The sequence below is a fragment of the Alligator mississippiensis genome, chromosome 2, assembly GCF_030867095.1.
Source record: "Alligator mississippiensis isolate rAllMis1 chromosome 2, rAllMis1, whole genome shotgun sequence".
Classification (NCBI taxonomy): domain Eukaryota; kingdom Metazoa; phylum Chordata; order Crocodylia; family Alligatoridae; genus Alligator; species Alligator mississippiensis.
The window spans coordinates 212728363-212751894 of record NC_081825.1 but is presented as its reverse complement, the minus strand read 5'-3'; the positions used below and the strand labels follow the sequence as shown (position 1 = coordinate 212751894).

The 23532-nt window shown below is 40.7% G+C and overlaps 1 protein-coding gene across 2 annotated transcripts in view; it reads left to right on the top strand.

The window, feature by feature from the left end:
* The window catches only part of NELL1 (neural EGFL like 1), a 525706-nt gene that overhangs the window by 244195 nt on the left and 257979 nt on the right, over positions 1–23532 (top strand). For both annotated transcript variants that reach the window (XM_019477067.2, XM_019477066.2), the window contains exon 13: positions 19651–19776. In XM_019477067.2, the coding sequence (XP_019332612.2) occupies positions 19651–19776 (126 nt within the window). The remainder of the gene's footprint in view (positions 1–19650; positions 19777–23532) is intronic.

The following is a 23532-nucleotide window of genomic DNA, read 5'->3' as shown; positions in this document are numbered from 1 at the left end:
TTTTCCTTTGGGAGACTCAGGGTGTTCATACCTCAAAACAATCTTTTCAGATGGATGCTTAGCTCTTTTGGACAGCATCGGCAAAATGCACAACTACCCCTGTGCTATTTCTCCTCTCCCCCTCCTCAAATAGCAAGCATAGTTTTAGTTAGCCCTCATCCTCAGGGAGTAAAAAGCCATTTCTCTGTAGGGCAGCAGTTTTTTGCTTGGTTTGTCTTGTTATATCTACACCTAATACTTTCCCAGAAGTCAGAACTTGCGAATGTTGTACTCCTGTAGATTCTAGATTTTATCTTCTCAGGCAGGCATCTTTTCAAGGGAAACTGAGACTCCCTGAGTGGTTCTGTTGATTTCATGGAGTCTGCTTAAGAAGAAAGTGATATGAATAAATGGATCAAAACATGATTCTAATGTTTCTAATATAAGGGAGGACATGTTGCACTGACAGGTTGTGGTGATACTGGATAGAATCACTTGGACTCTCACTGTTATTAGAAAAGAAATGGCAAAGAGTTGAGAGTATCTCATGTTAATGTTTTTTAACTACAGCAGAACTTTGACTGTGTTATCAAAGACAAAGGAATTAAATTGCTAGTTCAGTTTCATAGCCAAAAGCAAAGCAATTAAAATAAAATTTCTGACCAAGCACTGAGGCAAAAATGAGGGTGGTGGGGGCGGGTAGAGAGTCTTTTATGATCATCTGTTGGATATGGTTTTTTTTCCTTTGTGTTTTACAGCTTTTCTAGTTGAACTCACCTTAGGTTATGCCAAAGGAATTTAGTGTTGATGTGATCTGGAAAACAAAAATGCCATTTCTAGTAACTAATGTTATAAATCACACTCCATTACCAAATTTTCAAGGATGAGAAATCTGTCTCCTATATTCTTAGTAATAACCATAACCTTAATTGTTACAAGAGACAAATTATTATTTTTAAATATAAAAACAGGATTTTATTTTGCTGAAGTGGTTGTTTTTATACATTACAGACTAAATGAACAGTGTGCATGGATTTAGAAATTCATAAACTAGGGTTTCAAGCCCTGGCCCATGGATCAGATCTTTCCTGCGTGGCTGTCATCTACTGGTCTGAAAATTTGGTGGCATGGTGGTAAATTTGGAAAATTTGGTGGTAACTTTAATTGCTTCTCCCCTCTCCCCTGCTGCCAAATTTCCAAACCTGTGTTGGAGCCTTGTGGGCTGGATAGCTGGGCACTGATTGGGTATTTGGGACTTTACTGGGCCCAGACCCAGTTTATGGGGGAAGTGCAGGGCCCAATCTTGGTATGCAGGGCTAGGTGGAAGCAGCATGGGGCACCATGGCCTGATCCAAGTCTAGGAACCAATCCTAGTGTCCAGGGACTGGCTGGGGGTGGCATGGGGCACCAGGGCACCAGGGCCTAAGCAAGGACAGCATGGGGTATCAGAGCCCAATTCTGACATGTGGGGTTGGCATGGGCGATGATCCTAGCATTCAGTGACTGGGTGGAGGTGGCATGGAGAGTCAGGGCCTGATCCCAGTGTGCGGGGCCAGTCAGGGGTGGTGTGGTGCTCAGTCTGGGTGTCCAGGCACCTGCCACAGTGGCACAGGGTCCAGTCTGGCCCATGTGTTGGCCTCATGCCACTCATCTGGCCCATGGAGCCAAAAGATTGAACACGGCTGACATAAACAATAAGAACTAGATTGTGTCACAGGAGAGTAAGAGGTCAGAGTAAGACATATAGATAGCATGCTGCTCTGCAATTTCAGACATCACAAGAAAGGTGTTGTAGCTCATTGATCTCTAATTCTGTTACATATGTGTCTCACACCCCACATTTTTGGAAAAGTAATGTTGGTGGCTATTATGTCCATAGTGGGTAGCAAAGCTCCACTCATTCCTTGCTTCCCCATTATCTAAACTTGGCTTACCTTTGACTTCTCTATCACTATTTAATACTACCCTTGGCATGCAGGTGGAGGGAATGGGTGCACAGACTGAGGCACAATTCTTGCTTGATGGAGGTAATAGGTAGTTCTGTGTATGTGAGGAAGAAAATTAGATCCACAAATCCCCAAGTAGGTTGAGGGCTAACTGTACCTATGTTACTATTCTGAAGATTTACAATATGTCTTATATTCTTGGTCAGTAGTAACTGAAGAATGCTCCCCTTTCCCTAGCAGTACAGTGGTCTCCACAAAATACCAAAATAGGAACTGCAGAAGACCAGAGGGGAAATGATACTGTTTTAATTACGTTTATTTATGTGAATAGCTGTTAGATATTTCTGGAGTACATCGGCCCTCACTGACAGAGGGCATGCTTGGACCCCAAACTGCCATAGAGCCTAGTTAACGTGGAATATTAACACTTATTTAATGGGACCCATCAGGTGAAAATTAGTAAATCAGCTGGCATCTTAAGTTAACTGCTATGATTTTTGCCCCTTTCCCAAGGAAGCTGGTACAAGGTTCACTTATACTAGTGGTTAGGTTTCTACCATGTAATTAATAAATAACATTTGCTAATACATTCTGGAGTTTGTAGCAGAGCTGTATGTTTGGACAGACACTTTGACAAATAACCAAACTGAAAGATGTGAGTGATGGTTTGTGGTAAGAGCTTGAACGGATGCAGAGAATCCAGGAACTCTCCTTGGTCTTGGTGAAAGTCATAAATAGGAAAGATAGGGCACAATAAATGTGTACAAAAGTAGGATGATATTTTTTCATTAATAGCATACTGCTTTGTACCACACATGTTGGTCATTCAGTGAATGAATTATTTCAGTAGCAAAGTGATGGGGCATTAATTTTGTTTGGGCTGCTATTAATGTATCTCATTTCTCATTTGTTACAAAGGTATATATTAGATGTGATTACAAGGTGCAGTGTCTGATTCTTCATGGACTGTAGATACTCTTAGGCATGGTAAAGACAAAAAAAATCACAGCTTTCATCAGCATTTAATTTTTCAGAGATAGAGTCCTTCAAAATGCCAGAGTAAAAGGTTGCTGAGGGCACAGGGATTCTAGATCAATTATATGGGTAGCCTGCTACAATATATCATTTGAAGATAGCATCTATGTGGATTTGAAAGAGTAAGCTAGTCAATATCACAGGACATAGATAGAAGGACACAGACTGGGTAAGAGTATTAGAGATAAAAATAGATCAGCAAAACAAAAATTGTGGGGGATGGTACAAGATAAATGCTTATGGTGCCAGGTATTTCAATGTAATTGCTCTGGGTATAGTGGTTCAAGGAAAGAATTATTCATTTTGAACACAGGAATACATTGTTGATCCTGAGCCATTAGTAAAATCACATATAAAGGATGCAGAAGGTAAAGTATCAGCTAAATGAAAATGGATATAATTATTTTAATATGTTACTTGCCTACCTAATACAGGTGAATGAAAGAGCTTAAAACTTTGAATAGCAATCCTTTGAAATCTATGAGAAATATTTACAGGGTTTAACACAAAATGACAAATTAGGATGTAAAACTATTAGATAAGTATTGTAAGGGGTTTAACCATCTACAATATTTATTTGGTAGCTGCTTATTGAGATACAAAAAGCAAGTTCCAGAAAAAGCATCAAAAGGCTGAAGCAGGCAAGGCTGGAGAGGTCCTGTGCATAATCAGAAAATCAGAGGTAGTCCTTCTGGAGAATGCAGCTAGATTTGTAAGAGAGGTGATTATACAGGTTTGTTTTCTAATAGGTTACAATATATTTAGGAGCAGTAACATGGTTATTTTTTATCTAAGGCAGACTTATATAATGGGAATTCTTGTAGCCAAGTGTGAAGTTGCTAGATTTAGAATATCTGAAACCTAAAGACTCTGTGAAGAAGAGAAATGGCAGAAAGAGTGATAATAAAATGCTAAGAGTAGTCCAGTTAGATTTATTAGATATAACTCTTACTACTTCTATTCCTGTGGTAATTTGTTGTAGTTTATATCCAAAGTTCTAGCCAAGGAAAGGCAGTTAACTCCCTCTGTGTTCAGGACTGGCAAATTGCACTGAACTGATGAACACCATTTACGTATTGAAAAAGTCTTTATAGACTGTTCACATTTTAGTTGACCTTACTGTATTAATTCATTGTAGGAGGATGGAGCAGGTCAGAAACATTTAATCCATTTCAAGGTTTCATCAAGGGAATAAAACACAATAGTTTCCAATATGTTGTTTGTATTCTTTAGAGCCCCCAGTTGGCCAGATCAATGCCTTCCCTTTGCTTACCCTGCAGCAGCAACTACAGATGTGGTATGTTTCAACTAACAGTTTACAGGACTCAGCTTATCAAATCATGGTTAGTAGAAGACAGTTGGCTTCGTAGCACTAGAGTTCAAATGAGCCCTAAACTATTTGCCTTTAGGAACCGTGGTAGGTGGATATCCAACGTTGGTAACGTGACTTGACTTTCCTTCCTTTACAGTTGGCAGATTTCCAAACTTTTTATATATTTGAGTAGGATCTGCAAGGTACCTAGAAAGGAGTTTTGCAGAATGCCCTGCTCCTTCTGCAAGGTGAAAAGAAAAAGCCATTTTCCCATTATTGAGAATTATACCACTTCTGATGAAATGTCAGAATGTCTTTATTGAACTTGCACAGGAAGCATGCCACAATCCATGGCCCAGAATTTGCCATGTTTCCAAGACTCACCTTGGAGCTCTTTGGTCTCATTAAATATATATATAGGACATTTTATTAGTATTGGGAAGGCTGAGATTTAGATAACCATAGTCTGTTTTAAACTGTGACTGACATGTACAAATGTAGGTATTTCCTAATTTTGGAACAAATGTATAAGGAGCATTAGTATATTCTACAGAAGCATGTCTCTGCTTTTGGAAAGCAACCATTTTGGGTCACTTTTTTAAAGACAGGCTAGCAACTAATGGCAGTATGGAACAGGTGCCACACACGCATGTTTGTATCCTTATTAAAATATATATTTTTAAATTGATCCGTAGTTTGAGTTGATCTTTCGTTCTTTGAGTTATTTTTTTCTTATAAATCCATCCCTTTTTCTTATTACCCTCTCCTTGGCAATGATGTTAAGAGTGTTACTTTACCTACAGATGGAGGCAAATGCACATAGGCAAGTTCCCACCACTTCATTAAATAGTTCTGCTTTGACTGAAATCATGACGGTTAGGCATTCCACTAAGCCACCTTTTGAGTGTTATCAGAAAAGACAACTTTTTCTGCCAGTAATGAGCCTTGGTTCTATAAAGTGCTGAGAACCTACAACTCCTATTCCTAACAGACCAAATCTAAGTTAAAACTGTATAATTTGGGAACAACTTCATTTTAGTTCATGGATGTAAGAAAACCAATAGGATAAGTTCTTTCCTATTGCTGAAGAGAGCTTGTCACCTCTGAGAGACACAAAAATGCCTTTTGTATTCTCTCAGGGCTGATGTGTAGATTCAGGTAGCCCTTGTTTAACCTGCAGCAGCTTCCAGGGTTCCTAAGCTTAGGTTTGTAAGGCAAACTTGGCTAGTTCCCCTACTGCCAGTCATCCCTATTTCTGCTGGTAGTTATGAGTGCTGATGTTATAAGGAGGCCTTATATCAACCCTATGCCTTCCAAGGCTGTGCACAGACATTCAGTTTCTCCTGGGAGAATCATTGGTCTCTCAAGAGAAACTACAAGTATAGAGACAGTCAGGATTTTTCTGACACAATAAAAATGGCTGCTCCAAGAGAAAAATAACCTGGGAACAATGAGGGTTAAATCACTTTCATGTTCAGACTCTGAGTGGTCTGGATCAGCTAATCAGGGCTGCCCTGTGCACTGCTGCTATACTGTTGAAGGAGCCTGCAGAACATGCTGAGATGTATGCAGAGGGAGCTTCTGGCTGCAAGCTCTCTGCTGTTCAAGAATTTGACATTCAAATGCCCATCCAGGCATCTACAGGTATTTTTTTCTATCATAAGAACAAACCTGGAACAATTTTCCAGATTATTTGAGTGTGTGTATATAGCCCAAGAGTCTGCCATTGCAAAAGTGCTTCACTAGGGGTGTGGTCTTCTGGGGTTCAGGCTGATATGCTCTGGTTGGCCAGTGCTGAGCAGCAAGAGCATGCCTGATGGTGGGAGCCATTAACTGGAGTAGGAGTTTATAATGCTCATTACCTTGCAGATCCAAGCTGATGAGAGAGTAGTTCTCTTATTACATACCCTTCTTAATATTAGTGTAGATGACAATTAAATGGTGGCTTTGAAGAGATATATATACTTCCACAAATACCCCTGGCTAAATAACTTGCTGTGCTCTCCTGCCTTCTAAGCAAATACATCAAGCATACGTTCAAAGAATAATTTGAAATAAATAAATAAAAGCCTGAGTAACCCTGGTTAGAAACAATGGGAATTTCAGTTTTCTTCTAATCATCAGAGAGAGTGGTGATATTTTCAATATATAAGAAATAGTTTGAATTTCTTCAAAACACTTGCTATGGCATGTTTGAGCAAATGAATGAGCCGCTGCCATTAGCCACAACCTGTTCCCCCAAACTCTTCCATTCTGCCTTGGATGGTTATTTTTAATCTGCATTCTCAAAGCTGTATTATCATATGTGAATTTTGACTGCATATTTTTAAAAATAATTTATTTGTAACTGTCAGAGATGCCTTATGAATAAGTTATTAGCCATCCCTGAGAGCTATAGCAGTAAAGTCTTTTTTAACAAAATAATATTTATAATACTATGAATATTTTCCATTAATGTGTTTATCAGATGATTGGAGCCATTCACTTGTAGTTAAGAAAGTAGCCCCTTTTCATTACAAAAAGAGAAAAAGAAAACATATTACTTGATTTAAAAAAGTACTAATACAGAAAAGGCAGCATTCCAAGCAATTTTAATTATTTTTTACCACAACAAGTTCAATTTATAACCCCTTATCATGCTAAGAGATCTTAGGGCACTTCAGAAAATACACAGACATTTAATAATAGATCCTACATTACCAAGCTAATGATAGAAATAAAAAAATCTAAGGAGTATTCAGGCTGGTTTAAAGAGTGGAATTATGACTTACATTTTTCGGCAGAGAGAGTTTTCAAAGGGATAATATGCTTGTATTCTAGGATGATAGCATTCTGGGGGAATGGTCAGAGAGTCTCAACTAGCACATAATGGGTAAAAAGGGGCAATTAGATCAATTGAGGCTTCAGTTGTGAACAGCTTTAACAATTAAAAACCATAGAATAATGACACTAGATAGACAGTTGGTGTATCTCAGCTCAAACATTATCAAGAGGGGGGGAGGTGGAAAGGTGAACACATACTGCACCCTAGTTCCTAAGGCAGTATATAGTTGAATTCTTCATGTCATTACAACCTTTATACAGAACTAACCTTCTGAAAGTTAGAAGACAGGTGAGTGATCCAGGTTGACCTGGACAGGCTCAGCAAGTGGGCGGACGAGAATCTGATGGTGTTCAATGCCGATAAATGCAAGGTTCTCCACCTTGGGAAGAAAAACCCGCAGCATCCTTATAGACTCGGCAGTGCTATGTTGGCTAGCACTAAGGAAGAAAGAGACTTGGGGGTCATCATTGACCACAAGATGAACACGAGCCTGCAGTGCGATGCTGCGGCTAGTAAAGCGACCAAAACGCTGGCTTGCATCCATAGATGCTTCTCAAGCAAATCCTGGGACGTCATTCTCCCTTTGCACTCGGCCTTGATGAGGCCACAGCTGGAGTACTGTGTCCAGTTATGGGCTCCACAATTCAAAAAGGATGTGGAGAAGCTTGAGAGAGTCCAGAGAAGAGCCACGCGCATGATCAGAGGTCAGGGAAGCAGACCCTACGATGACAGGCTGAGAGCCATGGGGCTCTTTAGCCTGGAAAAGCGCAGGCTCAGGGGTGATCTGATGGCCACCTATAAGTTTATCAGGGGTGACCACCAGTATCTGGGGGAATGTTTGTTCACCAGAGCGCCCCAAGGGATGACGACTAGGTCGAATGGTCATAAACTACTACAAGACCGTTTCAGGCTGGACATAAGGAAGAATTTCTTTACTATCCGAGCCCCCCAGGTCTGGAACAGCCTGCCACCGGAGGTGGTTCAAGCACCTTCATTGAACACCTTCAAGATGAAACTGGATGCTTATCTTGCTGGGATCCTATGACCCTAGCTGACTTCCTGCCCTTTGGGCAGGGGGCTGGACTTGATGATCTTCCAAGGTCCCTTCCAGCCATAATGTCTGTGAAATCTATGAAATGGCTGTTTTTGGGGTGCTTCTAATCATAAGCGAGGGAGCAAATAGTTTAGGAATATCAGAAGACTTCTATCCGTCTGAATGGCAACCGATCGGCTACAAGAGTGAGCACCTGCACTAAATATAACCACAAGGTAAAAGACTTCAGCTCCAGCAGCTAAAAAATAATTTTTTATACTTTAGAAATTGCTGTCATAAAGGACCCTTTGTACCAGTTGGTAAAACATGTTTTTGTTTATGTGCCTGAAAAGTAGAACGGTAGAAAATAGGAAGGAGTGGGTCTTCCAAATTAAACTTCCCATTTCTGCTCTTGACATGCATATATTTTGGAATTATGCATTTTCATGGGTATAAATAGGATCCTGTAGTTGGGATTAAATATAATACAGTGCCAGCCTGAAGTACTGGAAATGTTAGAACTTTTCCTGTAGGTGGGATGGTCCCTACCAGGCTCAGGTCTGGGGGACTTTGCATCAGTTGAATTCTAACAGGAGCTGGAATTAGAAAGATTGGCAGATCCAGTTGATCAGTGCACCTACAATCAGAACTCCTCAAGGACTGCACTATTAAACCCTTGCTATACTTAAAATGTATCAATGACATCTTCATCATTTTGGACTGAAAACCTGCAATCTCTGATTGAGTTCCATCAGAAATTCAATAATCATCACCCATCCATCTGACTATTTCTTGAATACTCCAGCACCAGCATCTCCTTTTTAGATATGATGATCAATATCCATAATGGTAAAATGCAGACCACTTTATACAAGAAAGCCACAGACCAACATACATATCTGCACAGAACCAGCAATCATCCTAAACACACAAAGAAAACTGTAATATACAGCCAAGCTCTCAGATACCACCAAATTTTCACTGAGGAGAACACCTAGGATTGGCACCTCACAAATCTCAAAAAGGCTTTCACTCAAGAAGGACACTCCTCCAGAGAAATAGATTGCACATCTGAAAGAACCAGCTGGATACTATGTGAAGAATTACTGTAGTACAGAAGGAAAAAAGGAAAACGCCCACGAATCACACACCACTGGTTATGACATATCACCCCTCCCTCAAACCTATACAGAAATTCCTTAAACAGTTGCAACCCATATAGAAGACGACCCAATTCTTAAAAACATCTTTCCAGAACCACCCATCTTAGCTTTCAAACAAGCATGGAACCTTGCCAGCCTCATCACCAGAAGCAAACTTCCTGTGGCCCAAATGGATCCAAATGGATCCAGACCATGCCATGACAAGAAATGTAAAACCTGCCAGGACATCTCCATCACCCCCACAATTATTACTCCCCATAACAGAACTATCACCATTCCTGGATCTTACAGCTGCACCTCCAGAAATGTAATATATCTCATCCAGTGCACTAAATGCCTTGATGGAAAACTTAAGAGAAATCAAACAACTGCGCACCAGAATGAACACACACCAGAAGTCTATGAAAGACAGGAATACCCAATTACCTGTGGGAGCACATTTCTCACAAGAAAACCACTGTCTCTCCAATCTCACAGTTGTATCCGCAAAGGGAATTTACAAAACACTTTTTCACAGCTGAGCTTATGAACTTCTGGATACAAAAAAATCATGAACTAAATATAAGCATTGGATTTATGACACATTATAACCTGCCTAACACCGGAGTCCTCCCAGGTACCTCTCCTCTGTTCACCAGTTGCATTCATTCCCCTTTCCATCTCCCTTACCCCACCTCCCCCCGTCTCTCACCAGCTGACTCTTCAATTAACATCTTCACTGACTGGCTTTCTTGTACATGCATACCACCCTCTGGCCTCTTTACTATTCAGTCCATTCAGGAGGAGCACAGAACAACTGCAGATGTGTCCTTAGCCTGAAGAAGGGTATTTAAACCTGAAAACTTGCTAAGTTTGCCAGTCTTTAGTTTGTAATCATCATGTGATCCTGTCAGAGTGCTGGCTATGATACAGATCATTCATTGTTGTGCACGAAAGTCAGATTGTATCCCAGGAAATTGTACAATAGCAAGAAACTCTCCTTACTTCAAATAAATGCCATGTGACTAAAAGCCGAAGACAGTCTCAGTTAATCAAAACTCTCTCTGGGGCTCTATCATTTCCTAGCCCATGTAATACTGCTGTGGAGAAATGGGTTCAGCTCAAAGGAGCCATCTATCAAACTGCGTTGGACCCTTGTGGTACCTGGTATCACCATTCAAATGATTAGTTTGATGAGAATTCATCTGAAATGATCCTGCTCCTAGAAAAGAAATGGTCAGCTCTCCTTGAATGTAAGTGTGACCCTAGTCACTCCAACTTGCAGGCACTTTGAGAGATCCAGCTAAAGGTCAAATGTACAGTGAGACAGTATGCAAATGATTATTGGCTACAGCTGTGTGAAAGTATCCAAAAAGCTGTTGACCTAGGTGACATGCAAGCAATGTATGGGGGCATCAGGAAAGCTCTTGGGCCTGTTCCAAGGAAGACCGCCCTTTTAAAATCCTCCATAGGTGAAGTCATCAATGATCACAATAAGCAGATGGCTCGATGGGTTGACCACTGCTTAGAACTCTATTTTTGTGAAAATGTGGTCCATGGCTCTACTTTTGATGCACTTGAAGACCTCTGAACCCTGACAGCACTTGACCATGAATCTAGTATAGACAGAGTAGAAAAAGCCATTGATCAATTTGCTTGTGATAAAGCCCCAGGTGTGGATTGCATACTGGCTGAAGTTGTTAAGTGTGGGAAATCCTTCTTCCTCCTCCATCTTCATGAATTAATATGTATGTATTGGAGAGAAGGTGAAGCTTCTCAAGATATAAAGGATGCAAGCAGGGCCATACCTGGGGGGGCAGGGGCAATCAGGGCAACTGCCTAGAGCCCCACGCTTTGGGGCCCCCACGAAGCTGAGTGGAGTAGCCATGGCCCCTCCTGAAGGGCCCACCCAGTGCTGGCGACTCTGCACTGCCACTGCCGGCTTCTCATCCAGCCGCTCACCGCTTCCCACCCCCCTCCCCCCCTTCACTGCTGCTGCTGGCTTCTTCACTTCTGGGCCTCACACCCTGCTGCGGCTGTCTCTGGATGCAAGCATAGTCACTCTGTACAAAAACAAAGGTGATATTAGTGACTTCAGTAACTATCACAGTATATCCTTACTATGCATCACTGGGAAGCTGTTCATCAAAGTCGTACTGCTAAGACTGCAGACCCTTACAGACAGAATCTACCCTTGGTCTCAATGTGGTTTCAGATCTGGTAGATAACCAGTGGATATGGTATTCTCCTTGAGATGGCTACAGGAAAGGTACCATAAACAAAGGAAATCTCTGTACATAGCATTTGTCAATTTCATCAAAGCTTTTGATTTTGTCAGCAGAGATGGTTTGTTCCGAATCCTGAAAAAGATTGGCTGCACTCCTACGCTCCTGAGCATCATGAAGTCCTTCCACATTGGTATATATGGAACAGTGCAGTTTGATGGGCCACATTTGGAAGAATTTGAAATCAAGAGTGGTGTCCAACAGGGTTATGTCCCAGCTCTGACAATTTTTGGGATTTTCTTCTCTGTCCTACTCAAATATGCATTCAGTTGCTCTTCAGAAGGAATATGCCTTTGGACAAGATCTGATGCAGAAACTCTTTAACCTCACTCATCTCAAAGCAAAAACTAAAACCTGAGAGAGTTCTTGTCTGTGAAATGCTCTTTGCCAATGACATACCAGTTGTTAATCATAAAGAAACAGGGCTGCAAATTCTCATGGATCACTTTTCTCGTGTTTGTGATGATTTTGGTCTGACCATTAGCCTAAAGAAGACAATAGTCATGGATCAACAAGTTGACCATCCTCCTGATGAAAGCCTGGAAGTGGTTGAGAAGTTCACTTACTTGGCCTCCGTTGTCTCGGAAAATCTTGGCTTGGAAGCCGAACTTAACACTTGCATTTGAAAGGCAAGCAATGCCATGGCTATATTTCAAAAGAGAGTTTGTAAAAAACAGAGCACTTGCTTTTTCAACAAAGATGCCCTTCTACAGCCCTTGTGTACTTAGCTCTTTAATGTACGACAGTGAAACATGGCCTCTTTATGCCAAGGAAGAAGGAAAACCGAACAGTTTCCATCTTTGTCTGTCATATCATGGGTGTAACATGGCATAAAAAAATCTCCAACTTTGTTGTTCTGGAATGGACCTAGATACCCAGTATGTTCATTCTCCTAAGACAGAGATGCCTCTGTTGATTAGGACATGTGAATCATATGAGCAATGGCTGAATCCCCAAGGACATACTCTACTGTGAACTGGCCACTGGCAAACATCAATATGGATGTCCCAAACTCTGTTTTGTTGATGTCTGCAAGAAAAAACTTGTGTGAGCTATGCATCAATGGCCAACACTGGGAATCAATCGCTTCAGATTGCTGCGAGTGGAATACTGCCATGAAGCAGGGCCTACATCACTTCAATATAGAGATGGTCAATAATGAGATAGAAAAGAAGCATCAGAGGCAGGCAAGGCAAGATGGTACTCACTATGCTGGCACAAGCTCAACTGAGTTTGTATGTCCAACTTGCTGGAGGGTCTGCTTGTTATGCATTGGACTCCTCAGCCACTCAAGAAGCTGTGGTGGTACCCAGTAACCCACCAAAAGCACAATCTCCATGGTCTCCTGAGACCAGTAGCTGCCAATAAACATGACTGGACAAACCATAATATTGGCTTAAACAACCAAAACATTTTTTTCTTCATGAGAGAATTGGGTTGCACAAAATGGCTGCAATTTAAGATGAGATATGGTAGCATATGATTTCAAATGAAACATCCAGTAGGTTTGGAGGATTTGTTTTTAATGATGGCATTTGATTCTAAAATTGAAGCCAGCACATAGAAAGGTCGTACATAGATTTAAAAAAAATCACCTACTGGCATGCTGGAATATTTATTTTTATACATTTGTGTTATTGCCTCCCATTAGATTTGTGCTAGAATCGCAAATAACTGGTAATGATGTTAACCCTTTCCAAGAAAGTTATTTTAAAACACATACAGTTTCTGGCAGTCATTTAAATTGTTTTGCCTTCAAGGTTATTCTCACAGGCTGCATATTTTTATGACCCCAACAGGCCTGATGATAGGTGTGAAACGTCCCATCATTTCATGAGGGAAAGCAGGTACTTAAAAAGAGGATCTAAAGAGTTTGATGATTTTTTGGAAGTAGTAACTTTTTTACAGTATAGTGGGGGTGATTAATAATGAACAAAGACCAAGCATGTGCCAGACTCATGTTAGTGACTAGACTACTGATGGAGTTGGCTGAGGACGTTTCCCTAGTCCCACTGAGTTGCACAAAAGAAAATCCCTTCTGGTTTGGCCATGCATACTTTCTCATTTTGGGTCTATAAATATATTTAGCATGGGTATTTAATGTGCTAATTTATCTTTCTTGCCTTTCTCTTGGAGCAGGCATGGTTTCTTAGGGGCTTAGTTCAGACTTTGTTTACTTTTTTTCAGTACTTGTGGACTTGCATAAAATGGTTTTCCTCCAGTTTTATTTCATTCAAATACACTCAAATAATATAAATGAATAAATAGTATAATAATTGTAATTAATTGACTTTTTAATAGGAGTTCCTTTTTCTTTGACACTATAATTTACTCTTGACTCTGACTCTGATATGGACAAAGAGGATGGTACAATGATAAGGCAGTTAATTGACTAGTATATTTTTATTTTTATGTACAAATCATTTACTATTCATTATCAGGCATCCTGATTTGAGCTATACCAAATTATATTAGCTGAGGTTAGGGTCAGTGCATCTATGCTAATTTTCACCTGCTGGGAATTTGGCCCAAAATATTGTTCTCTTTCCTTTTTGTGTCATTACCTTCATCCTTGAAAGTTCATGAATTATATTAGAAATAGAGGAAATATGGCCTTTACCTGACAGCTATATTGGGAGCATTTTACCTTAGGAGTGCTCTATACAGGCAATGAAGTCTTCTTAAATACCTATTAAGACAATACTTTAAATGTAGTTAAAGGATGGTCTTGTTCTTTTTACCAAACCAAACTATACTTTAATGCAATAATCCTCACTGAAAAGCGGTAGCCCAAATGTGTCTTTGTCATTGAAGAGAACGAGATTATGCAGATGGAAGTTGCTGATATGTGAAGGATCATTATGCTATGTCAAGTTTAATTTTAAAGGCCATAAGTATACCTTTTAAAAAGAAAAACAAACTACTTCACCAGCCCAGAGAGAAACATAAATCATGTATTTTTATCACCTCAAAAGACCATCAGAAGATGAGCTCTAATATTTCAAATGCGACAAGCAATCTATACGCATGAATCACAATTTGAGTTCCATTACATTCAAGCTGATATATACTATCGTATGGTTTATGGATGTTACTGTAACAATGTTAAGTAAAAACCCAAGACTTTTTGTCATGGATACCTAATCTTACATAAGGTTTTGTAGAGAGTTGTGGACCAACAGTTCTGGACCTCTTATCTATAGAACTTATCTGGAAAAATACTCTTACCAATTTGTGACCTCCCATAACTGTCCCCTGTAAAAGAGATGTATGTAGATTAGGCTTAACATTTTTATAGAGGCAGTGGAAAATATAAAATGAAAGTGAACATATGAGAAACAAGAAGAGGCACAGGGAAAGCCTGAGGAAGGGCTTCAGTGGGTGAGCAAAGAGGAAAGAGGACTTATCTCCTCACCTCTTTTGCCAAGGCCAAATTTAGTCCTTTAATCTCTTGAACATGAGGACTAGGGCTGCAGGCTAGTGCTGGTAGCTGTCAGTTTACCCATCTATAATCAAAACAGTGCTTAAAGTTGTTAGTATTTCTTATGAGATTCAGCAGGATCATTGTGCTGCAGAGAGGTGCCACTCAGGATTGTGAATTTAATTTTCACTTCTGGTAGTTTGAGGGGGAGCAAAGGGGGGTGGGTATTCTTTTGATAGTGCTTTCCCTTATAATGAATCAAATGCTAATTAATTCCTTCCTGTTCAAGACTTTTCAGTACCTCCATTTTTATTTTCTTGGTCATTGTCCAGTGAATACATCGAGATGGCTAAAGACAAAGATGGCACCATATCAGATTAATTTTTAGGTGAATTCGTTGCTGATTTGAGATCTATGCCTTCTTTTCAGGCATCTTTCCCTTTCCTTTTATGCCAGAAATTATTAGATATTCAAGAACAAAACCCCTCAAAGCTATGAACCAAAAGCCTATCAAAAAGAGGCGGCAAGCAGAGTAGGGTGAACATATCAACACCTGAGCATGTCCCAGGTGGCCCCACTGCACAGTGGTGAGATAAGAAGACATGTAGGAAGATTTTTTTTTTTTTGCATTTTTCTTTCATATACTGATGCTTTTGACATTTTTATACATTTTATCAAGAGGTTCAGCATCAGAAACAACCAGAATGAAGGAAGTGGATAGATAGCTCAAGGTATTTGTGATGGAATATAGAATCTTTTGCCTTTAGGCTATTATTTCAAATTCAGCGTGTATTGGTAGTGATCAAAAGTCAGTGCCAACTGACAGCTGTTTGGTGGCCAATGTGAAATTATTTAATTAGTGGTCCCTCTAATTCCCAATGGAATGGATGTCCGTAGTGCAGAAACCAGAATGTTTGTTGGCGTGTTTGTTGCAATTTCAGTACAGAGGTTGTGGAAGGTCTGTCTACATTGCAAAACATGGATAGACATTTCTGAGCCAGCTTTAATCTAACTAGTTTTGGTACTGCTAGCGGTGTTGCTATGGAAGCAGCACCAATGGATAACCTCAGCACAGCATCTCAGGTAGGTTTTCTAGCTTGTGTTGGGCTCCTTGTTGCCATGACTAAGCTTAGTAACACCCAAACCAGGGAGCTCAAAGCTAGGTTGTATATGTCTACGTGAGCTGCTATGAATAGGAAAGGCCTGTTGTCACAAAGAAAATGGAACTATTTTTCACATTTATGGGCATTCTTTCAAGCCAGATTGAGGCATGTGTGTGTTAAGGGTTTGAGAACCTGTCTGCTCTGCACTTTTTTTACAGAGGAAACAGGAGACTTTTATTTTCAGTTATGCTGTCAATTCAGTGTCTATATTGAACATAACATTCAATAAAAAAAATAACGTGTAAAGAGAATGCAGTAAAAAATAGGCCCAATTGTCCATTCTGTTACACTGGCATGCAGTCACTCTAGAATAATTCTTGGGAAGTCAATAGAGTTTCTTCTTCCTAAAATGAGTGAAAAATCAGTTCCAATCAGTAAAGGTAATTGTTCGTTCTTGAAGTAAAAATAACTTGTATTTTGGAGGAAGAATCGTCTTTAGGTGAGCTTCATGACATTTAAACAGTTTAGTAAGTGGCAGTTTCAGTTCCCTTAATCAAACAACAAAAATTGAGTGCTGGCCTCACATTAGCTGCAATAATCTGCTAATAACAAGTGGAGTCACTGGGCTGAGTCTTCAGCTTTTTTGTTTGTTTCATTTCATTGGAACAATGCAAAGCAAACAAGGCTGTTGTCTTTGGGCAGTTGAGGTTTCCTTTGTGTCAGACATTAGCTTAGTAGCACAGAGCCAATGTAGCTAATAAAATTCCACTTACCTTTCTTCTAGTCCTGAACACAGGGTTGTTTCAGAGATTTGGTGTCACAAACCTATATTTTGAGGTATTTGTGGAATGCCATGCATGTTTTCTTGAGCCTGTTTTACTGATAATGGCATGTGTAGTCTGTGTAAGTAGCATCAAGCTGCATTTAGCCTTACTGTCCTTATGTTATATATATTATGATATTTGATATAAATGTATCTCATGTGGTATAATAGAGCTAGGATTGGTTAACATGATTGTGATCTTCAGATATTGCTCCCTAAACAATGAGTTTAGTAGCTGGGAGAAGCCTAAATAGCTGAGAGAAGTAATCAGTGAGAATTAGCATCTGACATAGGTAGGCTTAAGGCCAGTTCAATAGATTTGTGTAGATGTTGTCTGTGGCACATGATCCTGGCCCTTACAGACAATGATGAATTTATACCTTGAGCAGTGGCAATGTGTAAGGGGGGCACCCCCTGAGAGAGCTGGTGCACCAGCAGGGGAGTGGGAGTGCAGGATGTAGGGTGCAACCACTTCTGGGAGTGCCGCAGCTGCTTTCAGGAGCAGCACGGCTATTCATCAGTCGGTATGTTTTGTTGTGGGGGGACCCCCTCCCCTCCTCCGGTCGCTGGGGGGGTGGGGGCACATTTCCCCCCCCCCCCCCCCCGACTAAGGTGGCACCAGTTACCCATGATCTTGAGAGAAGATACCTACAAGAATAACACCCGAGAACAGGCTACTTGGTGGAGGACATTCCTCACAGTAGGAAAATTAAGTGAGAGAGTGTCTCTTTAGGATATTGGATTAGTAATCTTTGGGTACCTATACATATGCATCAAAGCTGCTCTGATACACTGTAATTATAGCTGCAACGTGGTAATTACTGTGCTCCAGCAGACTCCAGCATCACATGTATCAACGTCCCCATACTCGAAAGTGGCAGCAGGGGTGCTTTAACTAAGCCTTGTTTGATGAGCTTTAGTTAAAGCACCCCCCACTGCCATTTTTCAGTGTGGGGACATGGATACACGTGATGCTCCAGGCGTCTTAATCTGAGCGGCCCTTGAAACCACTCTAAATAAAGTGCCTCTCTCCCCATCTCCCAGAGCACGTGTATAAATGCCCTTTACGTCTGAAAGGATGTAAATAAGAATATAGTCCTGTCTCAGGAGGGCCCACTACATCCTGGGATGCTGGAGGACTTCAGCTTGGGTGGAATAGCTGTGAGATGTGGCCATACCTTAATGGAACAGGAACAAAATTAGGCAAATTAAAAATAATCCTGCGCTGGAATGGCATAACTTTCATCCGTATAATGAATGCCTTAAGCCATTTAAGGTGGTACCATGCAGTCAACCCTGGGGTTAAGAGCTCCAGAAGTCACCTAAAATTACCATGCAACAAGGCACTGAAACAGGAAGACAAGGGAAGTTTCATGGAGCCCTGTCAGGAAGGTCAGAGGGGGAGCTATGTTCTAACCTGTTGAGCTGAATGAAGCTATATTAGGTGTCAGATGCAACATAAGACCATAGTATTGTTTCGATATTTTCATTTGTTGGTTTACTCTTAGATCTCTCTCTATCTCAACAGATGGTTACTGATTTCTTGTGTTTGACCTTCTTTTCATAATAAATCCTTTTGTTGTCTTTTACAATCATTGTTGTTAATGGTAGGTGTGATTTCAGAGCATTTGACCATATAGGCAGGCCTCCTCTGAGGAAGAGGGGAATCTATCATTTCTGGGGTGTGATTCTTCTAGTTGGCAAAATCTGCTAAGAGCTGGCAAAACCTGATTGAGGTGAATAATTTGAGGTGACTTTGATTAGGGAGGTGACCTTTGAAGCATCTCAGTCTTTTCTCAGTGGTAAAGCAGCAGATGGTAAAAGATGTTTGGGGCTGAAGGACACCCCTGAAGGTATGGCCTTGGGAGTGTGCCTGGGATCAGGGTGTGTCACACTTAGCTAGAGGAGGCATGAAGAAAGGGTGCAGACAGAAGTGCAGCTCCAAGCTGTAACCCAGAAAGATTTTTGCAAAGCGTTCTGAGTTACATTACTCCAGACCGAACAGAAGTTGCTGGACGGTGGGGTGGGTGAATTGGAGCCTCCCACCTTGGGAGGGGGGACTGCAATACACTTGCCCCACCCTCTAGGAGGGGATGAAAACCCTCCAGACTGAACTCCCTCTGCACCCTTTCCCCCTTCCATGCTGAAAACGGATAGGCTGGGAGCTCAGCAGACACAAGTTACAGAAGACACTACATTTTGTAACATCTTTATCTGATACCTCATGCAATGACGGGTCAGATTTTCAACCAATCGGCCATTTTTTAAGCTCTTTGCAACCATGCACTTGTTTGGTCACAGCTATAAACTGCTTTCTGTGGCCAGATTAGCCAAATATTGTCACTTCTGTCTGCACTTAGTGTTCCAGTGATACTGGAAAGACCAGTACCTGAAGCATGCATCACTTGGTTTGTTTATATGATTACTTTTTTTTGTTTTAATACTTTAAACAGGGGAAATATTAAGGTGGGGGGAGGCTTGAATATTTCTCAGTTTCCCAAGACTTCACATTTTTGGAAATGTCTGTGAACTGTACATTATTGTGCTGCAGAAGTCTTAATGCTTCCTTGATAGTTTTCTACTATAAACTCAGTAGTTTAATATGTGAGTTTAAAATGTGTTGCCTTTTGAGGTTCTTCTTAGGCTTGTAATTGGAATTTCTCTCATCTTATTTCAGTGTTGTGTCACTCTAAGGCATTCAACTCTGACTCTGACTCTGATTCCTGCTAATTCTTTTTTTCCTTCAGATATTGATGAGTGTGCTGCTAAGATGCATTACTGTCACGCCAATACAGTGTGTGTTAACCTGCTGGGCTCATATCGTTGTGACTGTGTTCCAGGATATGTCCGTGTGGATGATTTCTCATGCACAGGTGAGCATTTGGAGTCATAGTAATAGCACTTATGATGTAATATTTCTTTTGTACTGACTGAGTCTGTAAATGATCTCCTCTCTGAAACAAAGGCCCAGTTATAGTTGGTGCTGTCTGTGCAAATCATTGATAAGGTGTGAAGAATAGCCTAGTTAACTCTGGTGCTGTGTCTGAATAGCTCCTTATATATTGATCACTCTCATACTAAGGAAGTTCCGCCTAATCTCAAACCTATATTTCCCCTGCTGCAGTTTAAAGCCATTGCTTCTACCCCCATCTCCCATGGCTACAGAGTATAGTTTATCTCTGTACCCATAAGGTATTTGAAGATTGTTATCAAATCTCCTTTCGGTCTTCTTTTCTCCACACTAATGACTGAGTGTGGGCAGAGCATGTACTTCATCCGTTTTCTGTGGGGTCTCCTATAAATGCCAGGATTTCCTGCAACACACCTGTCACTTAATGCACGTGAACGTGACTCACTCTTTGCTTTGGACTTGTGTAATTTTGATCCAGATGGGCAGAGGAGGGATTGACATATTTTTGGGTGAGTAGGAGGATGCTCAGTGGTTTGAATTACTCCTGGAGGCATGGCTTAATGAACAAAGTACAGGTGATATTGCCCAGGATGCAAAACTGCAAATTAATTATGTAGCTCATATAAAATGCTGATTAAAACTTTATCCCACTGTCCTGCATGCTTTGGAGGGTATATATGCCACCAATATATCAATCAAAATTATTTTGAGAATTTGATAATTTTATTGAGAGTATTTTTTGTATCCTTTCCTGTGTAAAATAAGTGGCCTTTAGTCCTCTTTAGTCCTTCTCTACATGTCTTCAAAGAAGCATGAAGTTATTAGCAAATTAACTGCAGTACCTATAAAATGACCTAAAACAATGTTACAAATATAAAACTACTACATCAAAAATTCTTGCCATCTGATGTTTCTGAACATTCTAGGATAGAAAAAACACTTTTATAACAATATATAACACAGATATAGATGTAGACATAGTATATGTGTGTGTGTATTTACATATGATTTTCTTAAGCATGTGCTTGTCTGACAGCCTGAAAAATAATAGGGTTAATGCTGGGACTTCATGTTTGTAAGTGTTTCTGGGACTATGATGCAGATTATTTAAGAACAGAGAACAAATACAATAGCTTTGATGTCTAAAGTTACTAATTTTTAATACTTGTCAGCAAAATCAGTCCTCAAATCTTAAGGAAATTTAGATGGTTCCTATTTCTACTTTTAAGTCTAAGGAAGTTTTGTTAGCAGTCTTTAAAATAATACATTTGGAATGTGAGGGAAGCTCCTAAAATGCTTCATTTTGTCCACAACTAAATTGATAGCCTCCTTCAGTGGGGCCTTGTTCAAAGCTGTTTTCAGAACCCTTTTGGTATGCTCCAGTCTGATAGAAGAAGGCTAGCTTTGGGCAGGTTTTTTTAAATGGAAATATGTAAGCTTAACACGACCCCAGATTTAGGATTGTATTGGGCTGTCTGTTTTCTCAAATGGAAAGATAGTCAAGAAGCATAAATATTAGAGGCATTATTCCATGCTGGAAATCATGTTGTAATGTGTGCATTATCATAGGAGAAGTCATGGGGAATATCTATTCTTCCGATGACAGTGTATCTTACTGTTATACCTGACTACATGTAGCTTATGAAATGCTTCAGAGGAAACCTGCGCACCTTTTGAGAGAGGATGATAGTGAACAATTGACCTCCAATTGTGCATCTAAATCACTTTCTGTACCTTGCAACTGCACCAAGTTTTTCTTGATCTCTTTTAAACCTCTACGAAGAAAAAATCTCAAATGCTGAATTCCATGGGAGGTGTTTCTTTAACCTTACACACTGAGTGTGGTAGTCACTTTTTATAATGATAGTAAAATATCTTTGATCATCTGACACTTGCTTTCCAGATAGTCACTACTAATTCCTTAATGTTCCTTTCCTTCCAGCAAGACAGTGGCATTAGGCATGTTAACAGGTTAGAAAGCAGGGTAGTTGTTATGTACAACAAACGTGTGAAACAATAAGACACAGTGCTTGACAATAATGAGTCACACGCTCAGACAGAAACACACACAAAATAAAAAAACCTGTAAAAATGGGAAAGAATGGAAATGAGTGAGATAACAAATAGTTTTTGCAGTTTTCATTACTTTACTGAAACATTTTCTCTTCTGGCATCAAGGGTACAAAAAGGTCCATATTAAACATATTTGAGCTTGGGTGCATTGGCCATTTATAACTAGAAATAATGTCATTATAATAAATGCATTTAAATTAAGTATTGCACAATACAGGAAATAACCTTTTATTATTACTTTGCTTTAAAAAGGGAAAAAAAATGTGCCTGTAACTTAGAATATTCCTGTAGCAAATCCATAGCTTATCCTTCATTCATTACTATCCATCTCCTTATAAATATCATTAAATTAATCAGTTACCAACCTGTTCATTAGTATGCCTAGTTATTGGGTCAAAGCAAGTGGAAAAATATGAAGTGGTTTTAGTGAGCTGTGTTGTTTGGGGCAAACTCCTGAAAATCTTACTTATCAAATCGCTTCAGTGCTTGCATTTGTTTGTGAAACGAGACTCTCTTTGGGCATGAAGATGTGCCTGATTTTTTTTTACATATTATATTCCAAGACTTGGAAAAGGTCTTTGATACATCATAAGTTGTACTCCATGGGCACGTCCACACATGCAAGCAAGTGCTCTTGCAGCAGCTCAAATAGGAGTGGCGCAAATTTGAGCTGGGGCTTTTTGCCTCTGCACACATGCTTAGACATGCACTTTGTTGTGGAGTAAATTGTGCCACTTGGGGCAAAATAACCCTGCCTGGCTCCTCCCAGATCTGCAGCCAGGGGGAACTAGAGCCTGGGGCCAGCACCTATGCTGTCCCCAGCAGTATAAAAAGCTGCCCTGTCCTGGCCCCAGCAGTACAAAATCCTGCCCTGGCAAGCAGCTCAGGGCTACTCACTCTCAGGAGCTTCTGGGGCCCAGTCAATTGGTACCTGGGAACACTACCCCTTGTACCAGCTGGACTGCTGCAGCAGCATTCCAAATCCATTTTTAAAAATACTGCAAAATCCATGCTCTTTCACAGTTAAAACAAAAAACCACTCTATACACACACACACACACACACACACACACACACACACACACACACACACACACACACACATATATCTATAGAGAGAGAGACAGTGATCATTTGGGTAATGCTTTATTGGTATATTTACAATGTTAAAGCAGTTTGGAAGCCTACCAGTGTCTCTATCATCATGAAAAAATAAATTCTAAATACCTATATGTGTTGATGTGTGCTTTTGGTTTTCTTCACACATGATGGGTGTGTGATGGGGGGATGTGGTGTTTGCAGGAAGGGGGTGAGAAAGGATGTGGGGGAAGGCGGGTGGGTGTGTGTGGAGGGATGTGGGAAGGATGTGGGCCAGGCAGAACAAGCAGCCCCAGACTCCACATGGTCCCTGCGCATTGGGCCAGGCCAGGCTGGGCCGCAGATTGCTTGTTGCGGGGACCACGTGGAGCCAAGCCGGGGCTGCTCATGCTGCTTGGGCTGGGTCCTGCTGCCATAGGAAGGACCCGGCTGGATGGCAGGACCTGGCGCATGCCGCGCCTGGTCCTGTCACCATGGGCCGGGCCCCACGGCTGGCTCCCGCCTCTGCCCCTTGTGCCTGCGGGGGGGTGAGGACCTGGCTCATTCC